Here is an 11,936-nt window from a genome sequence, read left to right as displayed (position 1 = left end):
TTTTGTAGAAATATGAAGAAATCCAGAAAAAAACCCTGAGAAACCTTATGATAGTTAAAATGAGCCTGTTTAAGAGTGGAACACTGTGGACCTTTTACTACACCCATCATCCATGCAGGAAGATGAAATCATGACGTACAACTGCTGTACAACAAATCAAGATGCACGACTGAAGTGAACTGTCACAGAGGTAATGCAGGGGAGGGTGTCAATTCATGGTGGTCCTCAGGCTTGGGACAGCCTCTCACTAGTTTTGAACCAGCCAAGACAAGGCAGGATGTAGCCACATGTTTTCCTTGCTTTGACATCAAAACTATTTTAACAACCTGCTGCCATTTCCCCTCCGCACCCTGTTCACTCTCGCATCCTGGCTCCTATTTGCCACCTTTTCAGTATCAATCTTGTTGTGCTGGACTGAGCTGCAAACTCAGTGTTGTAGAAAAGGTGGTTTCATTTCAAAATACTCTTTACCCACAGTTCCATATAGCCTTGTCCCAGCAGAGGAGGCAGAAAAGTAATGGGGAAAAGTGAGATGAATCTACCCCTGAAACTGGTTAGAATTAGGAAAAACAATGGTTCTGGACCTTAATAACAAGGAACTCCCTCAAACACATCATCATCCACCTTCCTGTGAACCTCCTCAGTTCCCCTTCCTCTGGGTGAAGTGATGAGTAGCCATTCAGCTGGAAAGCTGTGTTTTCCTGTACTATACTTGTCTATTTGGCTGTGTGCTGCTGGACTTATCTGTATCTTCAGGTAATGAAGTCCATCGGGAAGAGGGTCTATTTTCGGATACATCATAAAATGCTGGTAACCCTGAAGTTTGCCAATAGTGTTACCAGGACAAGAGTTCACCTATTTTAAGTGTTTTATATTAGCATATACAGTTTTGCAGGCATATAATCAATATAGTAGGACAAAGCTCACAACGCAGCTAAATCAAAGACATCAGCCCTTATTTTGGTCAATCCTGTTTGAAAGATTGTAGCTTTAAATAGCTAACATAATAGAGGGAATATGCCCAAATCTAAGGATCTCTTTAAATTATAAAGTTCAATACTTTGCCATTTGGAAAGTAAAAATACTCAACTGTAGTAGCAGTAGCAAACAACTTTTAATTACCAAATGAGTTTTAAAACCCAGAGGGGTCAGTATGAAAAACATTAAACTCTGTTTGCAGCAGCTGTACCCCAATCTCCTTATTTAAAGCACAGCCCCTTTGTCCCAGGCATAGACCCCTCTCCGCTTTGCACAGCTTCTCAGCCACAGCCCACCCCCAGCCCCAAGGCCCTACGTCCTGTTTATGAACCCACAGGCCCTGCTTTCCATGTAACCCACTCTCTGTTAATTGCCCTTTAGGCTCTGGGCTCAGGTCACATTTGCAGGAGAGCTTCATCCCTCACTGAGTCCCGCTCAGAGGATCCTTCCTATGTTGTGCCCCGCAACTACTACTGCATGGTCCTGCCCCAGCCCTCAGGGGATACCACTATATCATACTGTAAACGAGCAGCCGGTGAGGATACGGTCCGCATTGATAGGATAAGCAGGAATTAAAACCAAAAAAATCTCATTGGGACTGAACTAATCCTGTAGTAATGAATTTATAACACTTCGTACCTGGTTGAGTCACATGTCCGGGCAAAGCAGGAATAAAATCCTACTGAAAGGGAATTGCCTTGGTGTGCAGGCAGTATTTTACGACCACAGGAGCCATTACTCTCCAAGGAGAGAAAAAAGTCACAGAAAGGGAAGGAAATGCAGGCAGGCAGGTATGCAGGACTTGATTCTAGCCCCATTTACACTGACTTCAGTAGAGTTATTCCGCTGCAGAGGACACGAGAGTTTTCAGTTCTAAGTCTCAAGGATAGTGGAGAATAAATATAATGAAAGAGTAATACCTGAAGTTCTTCTAGTCTCAGTCACACAACAAATACATTCTCCGCAAATAATTGAGATTTAGACCTCCTAGCAATTCTCAATGGTCATATTATAAGTCATATAGGAATTTTATGAGACCAAAGCTGTAATAACGTGCTCTGGCTGAGCGGCAGAATAGCTATACAATCAATATGTTTTTGCACGCTCGCATTTTTGAGTGGATTAGTATTGCAGCACAGTCTAAAATAACAGCATAAATTTAATGGGCTGGCAGTCTTAAAAGTACTGAAGTATAACAGGTGTATTTATTTGTGCTGTGATGTGTAACTGATACCACTGTAATCCTGCCGAGATTAGGCTCTGTTTTAAAACAGAGTACAAAATACCTGGTGCTGGAGCTACGATAATCAACTGAAAATCAAAAGGAAAAGACAACAGGTAGCACTGTAGACATGTTGTGCAGAGGTAATACATATGTGTCACACATTTGCAAAACCTACTTCCTCTATTAGCCAGCCCTTTATTAGAGACACTATATTCAGACAAATTGAACAAATCCTAAAACATATAAATCCCTAACACTACAAATACATCTTTTTTCCAAAGTTATAAAGTACTCTAAAACCACACAGGTTTCTATTTTTCTTGCTTTTTGACATGATTGTTGTTGGATACTTAAAATTTATGAGTTCATAGATGAGTCAAACTTTGCAGTATACCAGAACTGGAGATGATACCTCTTCTAACTATATGTGCTTTACCACAAACATTTAAAACAATTACTTAGGAATAGTAATTTCTAGGAATTCTGAAAATATTTTAGTTATTATTTTTATCAAGTCATTACAGAAAAGTCTGAGACATTTCTTTTAATCATTCAGTACATAGCTCCATAACTCCATACACTTGAAAACTATAATTTCGCTATAGGTTTTCTTCTTACATATGTGTCTATATGTACATACACACACATATATATGCACTATTATAAAATGAGTGTCAAGAAAAGCATGACCTTTACATTTCCACATTTTTCCCTACGTTTGCAATAGAAATGAGACTGTAAATACCACCTGTGCCATCTACAAAAATTGGACCAGCTTGACTTCAAATCCTCTTGACAGACACAACAACCACTTATGCTCTGCTTTTCCCATCGGCATTTTTCGTTCTTACCAAAGTCAGTTTGCTCTAAGAATATATTGTTAGGCCATACATTCACTCGTCAAGCAACAAACCCCTCTCCCTCTTACACTGCCTTGAAATCGCTAAATCTTGTGCCTGTCCCAAAAGCCATAGTTGCACTGCTCAACTCCTTCTTCTCAGTTTTTACCCTGCTGTGCACAGGAAAATGAGTTTGCAACTGTGGTGTTGACTAGACCTAGTTATACACATAAACATTAAATATTTCTTTTTTTTGTGCTCTTCCAGTAGTTCAAAAAGTAGCCTAAACCATGCAACATACAAGCAAGCCTTACAGGGCCTGACTCTATTTGTGGAATGGTAAATCATCAGTAATTCCTCTGAACTCAACTAATCAAGACATGCTAATTGCCACATCTAGAGTGCCATCAACTCACAATAGTGACAGAGGGAGTTCAGGGTGTTAAACATCTTGAAGGACTATGCGTTAAACAGAAACCTTCCCAAAGTCACAGTACCTCCTCACAATGCTCATTCTGTGAACTCAGAAAGCAAAAAAACCCCAGTTAACCATTTCAGCTTTTCTCTGAAATTTGTATTAGTGATTGAAGGTCCATTTCCTAATGGTTGGGAATAAAAGTCTATCTTGATACCTAAAATCACATAAGCCAAAATCTCCAGTGTAGCTACCACAGAGTAGAGGTGCATGAAGTTGCTCAGGCAATTTGTTAGGAGGACTAAAGGGCTGGAAACATGGTGTGGTGGTGGAAATGCTGGGAGGGAGGTAAACATAACAAAACATAGCTAGAGAAGTCTGCAGAGCTCTGAACCCTCAAAGGGAAGCCTAAAGTGTATGCACACTGAAATAAATGCACCTAGAGAAGAGCAAACATGTGGCTGGGTCCCTGGAAGTACTCATTAGCAGGAGTATCTCAGAGGGAGCTGCAACTATATGACAAGTAAAGTGGGCTTCTGTTTGGGGAAAGTGTTTTGGAGACATGTTTTCAGCATGGTGAAAAAAAGACTCCTCATGTCGCAGAACGCAAAAAATCTGTAACCATTGGCCTCCCACAAATATTTTTGCTGTAACAAGAACTGAAAAAAAGCAATGGTAGTTTGTCTTATTCTTCTTATAATATTAACTAACAAAGTGATTTCATTTGCTATAAATGATAATGAATGATAAATAACAGATATTCCAAAGCATGAGATTCTTTGGATGAAGAGATGCTGTACTTTGACCTGGAAGGTGCCTGTTATACTAATTTCTTCTAGGGTGGATCCTGCAGCCTTGACTGACATGATGAAGCCAATAGAAAGCAAAGGGCTACTCATTTGAATAGTGGCAGCAGCAGCAGGCATCAAGTTTGGCAATTTTGCTTTATCCCTTGCTACAACTCAGCCTTTTAAAAATCAGCATGTAAATTTTATTTCCATTATTTAGCTTAAAAAAAGGGGGGGGGGGGGTCAAATCAAGTAGCAAAAAAGGACCATATAACTAGGGCCACTGTTTCCATTTAGTGGGATAGACAACAATAAGAATAAATAAGAATACAAAGACAGGATAATTAACTATGCTACACATGTGGCAATACATCTTATTTTACTGGATTTGTTATCAAGATGACATGCAGTCTAGAACTTCATGGCAAACACACTGGCAAAAGCCATAAACCATGAGAATAACAAGGCTTGAAGGAACAAGGCTTACAAAGACAACCCCAAGGGTGACTTTCTTAGATACTAGTAAATAAATCCCTAAAGGCAAGGAACTAAAATACAGCAACCCTAGCAACCACACTAGCACCCGAATTGAGGTCTGGAAGAGCAAAGATGTGCAGTTCCACACTGTCCAGTTGTGGGACACAGTTGCAACAGAGTCAAAACTCGTAGGCCTGTAAAATTCCACCACAGGGGTTGAGTTCAGAGTCTGGGGACTTTCTCTTTGTACTTCCATGATTGTTATAACCAGGCAATTAGAAGAGGTGTGAGAAGGGCTAACCAGAGATGCCAACCTTTTGGGAGTCAGCAACAGTTCTGTTGGGTTGTCTGGTAGGCACTTCTTTCCCTTTCCCGCACAAGCTAAATTCAGAAGGATGTTGTTGTCATCAGGAAGACTACTAACCTCATCGTCTGGCAGGCACGTTTCAAACCTGCAAAACGGGCATACTATGACTCCTTGCGGGGAATCACCGAAGTCTATGATCTTGCAAAGGCATTTGGCACATACTCTGTGACAACACTCCAGCACTTTCGGTTTTCTCTGTCGCAGGTTATAGCGGTTGTAACAGATCTTGCACTCAAGCTCGTCTGAGCTCTGGGTCTCCATAGACTCCTCTGGTAGTTGACTGGTCATTTCTTCTGATGGTTTTTAGACTTGCAGAAAGAGGAGTTAAGGGACTAAGAGGTCACTCAGGCTTATTTTAGAACCTTTTCCTGATGATCATGACACCCATCTCAAACAGGAAAAGAGGAGATGACGTTGTCAAAAAGCATCAGTAGGCGTCATCCATTTTCAGCTTCTGCTAGGGATTGTGCACTGCATGTCCTTTACTCTGAGCCAGGAATCCATCTGAAAAAGATGATGTGGAATTTTTGTGGAAGAAAAGAAAAGAAAAAGCTGTAGCAGGTGAAATATGCAAGTTCCACTTTTTACAAGCTTAGCTTCCTTTGCTAAAAATACCTCTCAGGTAGTTTTTTTTCTGTGGCATATGGGGCCTACATAGCAGTCATGCTGATAAAACTTAGTATCACGCTGCATGCATTTGTTTTAGACTTGTAACTTTGACTGGCTCAGCCCATGAAGTTCTCAGCAGAAGCTGCAATCTAATCACTGATCTGTGACTATTTGTGTAAACCCTGGTTTCCTAAGGAAAGGAAACCTGACCCCTGAAGATTTTTGTCTTTCTCAGTAACTTGTGAATCTGCTGTCCAATTTCAAACAAATTGGCAGAGGGGCACCAGTACTGAAGACAACTAAGTTTCTAAAAAAGTAGTGAACACTGGCAGTCGGGTAGAGGAGAGGGAGAGGTATTTATAATAACTGCCATTTATCCTAGAGGGCAGTGGTCAGCCAGCACGCACCCAGCCTCTGCTCTGAACAGGCAGCATGCTGCCTGTTGCTCAGCCAGAGAGGAGGGAAACACAGGGGGAGGCTGGTGATACTCTGGGGAAATAAAGAGTTTTGGGGAGTGGAGTGGGTATGGAAGAGGGCTGGGGTTATTGTAAAGAGTTATGTGGGGACCCAGGTCAAATTTGGAAAAGATCAGGCTTTATTAATTTTGCTGCTTGTGGAACAGCTCATTTCTCCGTCTCCACCTAGCTGCTGAACACAAAAATGAGGGTTCTTTAGCTTGCAACAAATGTCTCCTTTAATGTGTGGACGCTAGGGTGAAGGCTACCGTGTCTCTCAAGGGCATTCAACAGATGCACTGGCTTTCAAGTGTTTCATGGCTGCGATAGCTGTTTCACACCTTAGCTAAGGAGAGGCTCGTGGCATACTTGCACCGCTGTACTCCCATTCTGCGCAGTGTTTTTGCCACCAGACCCATCAGCCTCGCTTAAACAAACGTATTGTCATATTTTGTAACCGTGCATTTTCACGCCTTCAGGAAACAGTCCATGTATTATACACAAAACATTAACCAGGACTATGTAGTCTGGGGACCAATAATTACCAGCATTTACAAAACCAGCTCTATCTGCCAGAAGATAAAAACTTCTTCCAGATTCAGGCATATGCTTGCTCACCGAGATGGGTGCGGCATTGCATTTTGCAGGCTTTCAAACTCATTCCTTCACTGCTAGAGTAGCAAGGAACTTGCCACAGTCAAGTGATGGGGGTCAGCACTTGTGTCCTGCCGCCTCTTGCATTATCAGTAAATATCAGGCACACGGAATATGAAAAAGTGGTCTATTTCAATAAACTTGTTTCTTGACTATTAGTTTTAGTAAATGTTTGATTCCTTTCCCTTTTCCTTGGGAAGTTTTTACTCACTCCTAGCATTCAGATCTTTGTCCTTTTTGTGAGAATAAGGCAGGAAGTTCTCTCTTTTAAGCAATGTGCTCCTTCTGTCAGTACATTTTACCTGCCAACCATCAGGTGCAGTAAAGTCTCTTGTTCCTACTGTGCTTTAAGGATTTTCCATTCTCTCTCTTAACTTTCTGCACAATATAGCTTCTGTAAGTAACATAATTTCTAAAACTCACCTTCTGGATTTTAAAACAAAGATGTTATACTTCAGACAATGGAGTAATGAAAAAAACATGACAACATAGTGAAGAAAAAACCCATATTTCTCTAAGAATTTATAACAGATATGGCCCCTTCTTCATTCAGTTGTCTGAACTTTTTTCCTGCCTCTTCCAACTTATTTCTTTAGTGCTTTAAAAGTTTTCATCTCTGCCTTCCTGTTGTTTTTATTATTTGTACTGTGACTATATTTGTGGTGTGTTCCGTTAGGCAAGACAAACACGAGAGGATTGATCCATAATTTTCAGAGTGTACAAGCTAAACATCTTATAAGAGACAAAAAGTACACCTTTTACCGATATTATAACCTATCCTTTATCCTTTGTTACATTGTGTGCTTCCTTATTAATTTCTACTGGTCTTTTTATTTCACTCTAAATATCATCTTCTAGATTACTTTTAGGCATATATAAATGTCATGAGATGCTAACTTTCCAAAGGATGAAGAAACCACAAAATGGACCTAAAAAAGTGAAATGCCAGCCTACAGGAAGGCAAAGCACCGCTGAAAAGTTAAGAAGCCAAACAAAACAAGTGATTGTTTTGAACTTTTACATCTTGAGTATCATTCATCTTCTGTACCTGAGGTGAATTAGGATTACTAACACGTTCATGCTTCACAGCTAAGGCTAGTGAACGTTGTCCTATGACAGAAAACTAGATTTCTGATTAAACAAAAATCTTCCAGAAAATGTGTCTGCTTCTTACGGAAAATTGTGACCTGTCTCTGAAAACTCACAAGTAGAAAATCTTTGTATTTTAGTGTTTATCTTTCTAATTAATATTTCCAGGTTTGCACAAAAACCAGCCCACTTTCCAACCAATTCTATTCAGACATGGATCACTTCTGCCTGAATCAGTTTTCAAACTGAAAGTATTTTCCTGATTCTATCCCCTTTAAGTGGCCAAATTTAGCATTAATACAAGGAATAACAAGTCCCTGGGACTAGCAATGTCCCAATTGCTAAATTGGGACCATCAGCTTCATTTCCAGAACACAATGATCCTCCTTATGTGGTTTCTGTCATGAGCTATTCTACAAATTATTTTCAAACTTTTTTTTAATGTACTGTACAAGAAAGAGCTACTTTCATAATCTTTCTCTCTTCACAGAGTCTCTTCAAAACATATCCATCAGTAATAAAACATCATTGATTGTTTTTTCTTTGGCTAAGTTTAGATGTTGAATTTCTCCTTATGCATTCTAGTGTGATTACTGCTTACTACTATTCTTCATTTATACATCTGTGGCCAGCAGGAGTAGGGAAGTGATTGTCCCCCTGTAATCAGCACTGGTGAGGCCACACCTCGAATACTGTGTTCAGTTTTGGGCCCCTCACTACAAGAGAGACATTGAGGTGCTGGAGCGTGTCCAGAGAAGGGCAAGGAAGCTGGTGAAGGGTCTGGAGCACAAGTCTTGTGAGGAGCGGCTGAGGAAACTGGGGTTGCTTAGCCTGGAGAAAAGGAGGCTGAGGGGAGACCTTATCGCTCTCTACAGCTACCTGAAAGGAGGTTGTAGAGAGGTGGGGGTCGGTCTCTTCTCCCAGGTAACAAGTGACAGGATAAAAGGAAACAGTCTCAAGTTGCACCAGGGGAGGTTTAGATTGGATATTAGGAAAAACTTCTTCACCGAAAGGGCTGTCAAGCATTGGAACAGGCTGCCCAGGGAAGTGGTTGAGTCACCATCCCTGGAGGTATTTAAAAGACTTGTGTGGTGCTTGGGACATGGTTTAGTGGTGGACCTGGGAGTGTGAGGTTAACGGTTGGACTTGATGATCTTAAAGGTGTTTTCCAACCTGAATGATTCTATGGGTTTTCCTTTGAAAATTAAAATGTAATCACTAATTCCTACTAATGCTAGTCATACGTTTTTTACCTTCTCAGCTCTATGGTGGTTTTAGATGCTTCCTCTCTTTTTTGCTGTCCTGATTTCTTAGGGAATTTTCTATTTTTCCTTCTCAATACCCACTTTCCTGCTCATTTTTTTCCTCTGCTGAAAACTGACACCTTTCTGAGCTTAATTAATGCTGCCCTGCTATTATGTACACCACTGATACTAAAAAGTTCTCCGATCAGATACTTATTAAAAACATAAGAAAACTGAGGATTTTAAATAAATTTGACTTCAGATTAGCCCTATTTCTTGAGAAATATGGCCAGCTACTCCTTCAAGCAACTTCTACTCTATGTCAAAGATTTTCTGGCTTGTCTTCTGCATGTATCCCAGGTGGGTATTTACTGGAAGCAGGCAGAATAAGTAATTAAAGTAGGGAATAGATTAACTGCTGCCCCTCTGAATCCTGGTCCCCACCAAAAAGGTGGCAATTCATGTACCTTTGCTTGCTGTGTGTTGAAAGCAAAAGAAGCTGCAATACTACACAGAAAAAAGGGATTGTGTCTGTGTGTTCGCATTTTGTCCTCTTCTCTTTGAGCCACTTTTTTATGATGCCATGAGAAATTATGTCCCTATTATATGGTCCAATACTCCATTAATGTTTGGGCTTTTTTAAATATTGGGCTGCAATCTGCATGTTCTTTCTGACCTTGACATCCAGAGGGCATTCAAATAAAAACTCCTAAATGCAAATCCTATGATGAGTCTAACCTCTTTCACTTCAAGTACAAAATTGCTATTGACTTGAGATCAAAGTGAGGTCCCATGTCTATTTTTAAAGCACTGTGTTTATTTTTATTAATTCTGATATTTTTAATGACTTTAAACTACTCCTTATGTCCAGTTTTCCACTTGAGATTATTTATTTTTAGATAGAGGTGTCTCACCTGCTTGTTTGATACCATTAGACACAAGTTGTAACTAGGGAAATTTCAATTAGGTATTAGGGAAAAAAAATTTACAGAAGGTGTTCAAACACTGGAACAGGTGCCGAGAGAGGTGGAAGTGAAATCTCCAACCTTACAGATATTGAAAACTTGACTGGATACAACCTTGGTCAGGACACTCTACCTTGGAATTTGGCCTTGCTTTGGGCAAAGGGGACTGGAGCCTTGCTGGAGATACCCTCCAACCCAAATTATTCTATGATTCTGTGTTTCACTATCCTGAACTCACTTTATGTGGTCTGTTTGAGAAGCTTTGTCCCTTACTGAATAAGGAATCAGGCTGACAGTTCCTTATGTAGCTAAACATCTCTCCTAGATTATAATTCGTTAATCTAATATATGTATTCCTCTTTACAAGAAAGCCTAGACACCTTCTGCTATTCTGTCTTCCATAGAACCTATCTGATGGGATCAACACAATCCAATTGCAGAACTTTTAATTCCTGTGTCTATTATGTAGCGCATAGCTGCTTTCCGAACAAAATATAAACTACTAGACATGTACAATGATAACAGCATCCACTGCAGTTTATCCAAGAACAAGCACATCTGTTATACTACGACAAGCACGTGTCTTTTGTAAGAGTTCTGTCTAAGCACTGCAGGACTGAATCCATCATTCCTATTCATGTCATGTTCCTGCTGCTGCTTGAGCTCTGACTCCCTCTCTTCCCCTTCCCGGTGCCACCTGTCCTGTACCTTGCAGACTCCTCTACCTGACCCTTTTACTAGAAAGGGAGAAAAGCTGAAGACAGAGAGGTATCTTCTGGATGGCAAAAGATCACCAGCAGTCCTCACAGTGCTCCAGCTGACTGCTGGAGGGCACTTCCAGAAGCGGGGGGAATATCTCGCCTTGAGAGCAAGAGGTGGCCACCCACAGAACCAGACTGAATAAATAACAGCAAGACCTTGTGTGTGCCCCCAGGCATGGCCAGACAGAGTGCAATGGACTACACCAGCCCAAATAGGCCACTGTCAATCAATCAGTTTTCTACTAATCACTGCTGGGTTGCAGACTGCAGATTACAGGCTTTCATCCCAGGCATAGAAAGAAAGGTGAATGGGTTGTGCAACATGTTATGGCCCCTCTTTGCACTCATCTATCAAACACTGCGTAGACAAAGTGTTCTTATAAGAGGCCAGAAGCAATTAGTTGTAGATGAAACTCTCAATATTGGAGTTCAGGCATGCTGACAGGGCAAAGTAGATGGGAAATTTGTGCTTCTCCTCCCTAATGAAAGATCATCCTTTACCAAACCAACCTTTTATCATCCATCTCTCACACTTTTTTTCTGTGAAGGGAATCTGCCAATATTTCACATATAATCTAAAACAAATACATGAGGTCAGTAATTAACTTCCATAAGATATCATCCATGGAGCTACCCAACATGCGATATTTTCAAAGGTTTTTAAAGTTTCCTCTAAATGCAAGCCAAGCGTATTTAGGGAATAAGAGAAGGAAAAAATATAGAGAGATAAATAAATACAGAGAAACTTACTTTCCAAGAAAAAGAACTTCTTGCAAAGGTTCACTTGCAGGGAACACAAGAAATGCCTATTCTCCACACAGGCAAAAACTGGTAGAAAGGAGGGAAACAAAATTAGTAGAGCAGGAATACAGCTGGGAGACTTTTCAGTCTGTTTTCTCTGAAAGAGAGGAAGTAGTCCAACTTCACTAGTTTGGATGGAAATACCCATATGTTAAGATTTCTGTTTAGACAAATATATTGAGTAAATCCCATTTACTAAAATTATTTCTGTAAAATAATCCAAAGTTATCTTTACAGATCTGTTGTTGATTTTAAGCCTCTTTCAATAT

General features: G+C 40.3%; 1 protein-coding gene across 1 annotated transcript; it reads right to left on the bottom strand.

The window, feature by feature from the left end:
• Positions 1-4,550: 4,550 nt before the first annotated feature.
• RNF182 (ring finger protein 182) lies at positions 4,551-11,639 on the bottom strand. The gene is made up of 2 exons (XM_072851390.1): positions 11,617-11,639; positions 4,551-5,593 (listed from the first exon to the last, which is right to left on the bottom strand). Exon 2 carries the CDS (start codon positions 5,375-5,377, stop codon positions 4,640-4,642), a length of 738 nt encoding a protein of 245 aa, XP_072707491.1. The 5' UTR covers positions 5,378-5,593; positions 11,617-11,639; the 3' UTR covers positions 4,551-4,639.
• Positions 11,640-11,936: the final 297 nt, after the last annotated feature.

This window comes from Ciconia boyciana, chromosome 2 (genome assembly GCF_034638445.1).
Source record: "Ciconia boyciana chromosome 2, ASM3463844v1, whole genome shotgun sequence".
Lineage (NCBI taxonomy): Eukaryota > Metazoa > Chordata > Aves > Ciconiiformes > Ciconiidae > Ciconia > Ciconia boyciana.
The sequence above is the reverse complement of the archived record's forward strand: the minus strand, read 5'-3'. Positions and strand labels throughout refer to the sequence as shown.

Bases quoted from the DNA above. Each gene is read 5' to 3' on its own strand.
- RNF182 (XM_072851390.1), bottom strand. From the start codon at position 5,377: ATGACCAGTCAACTACCAGAGGAGTCTATGGAGACCCAGAGCTCAGAC.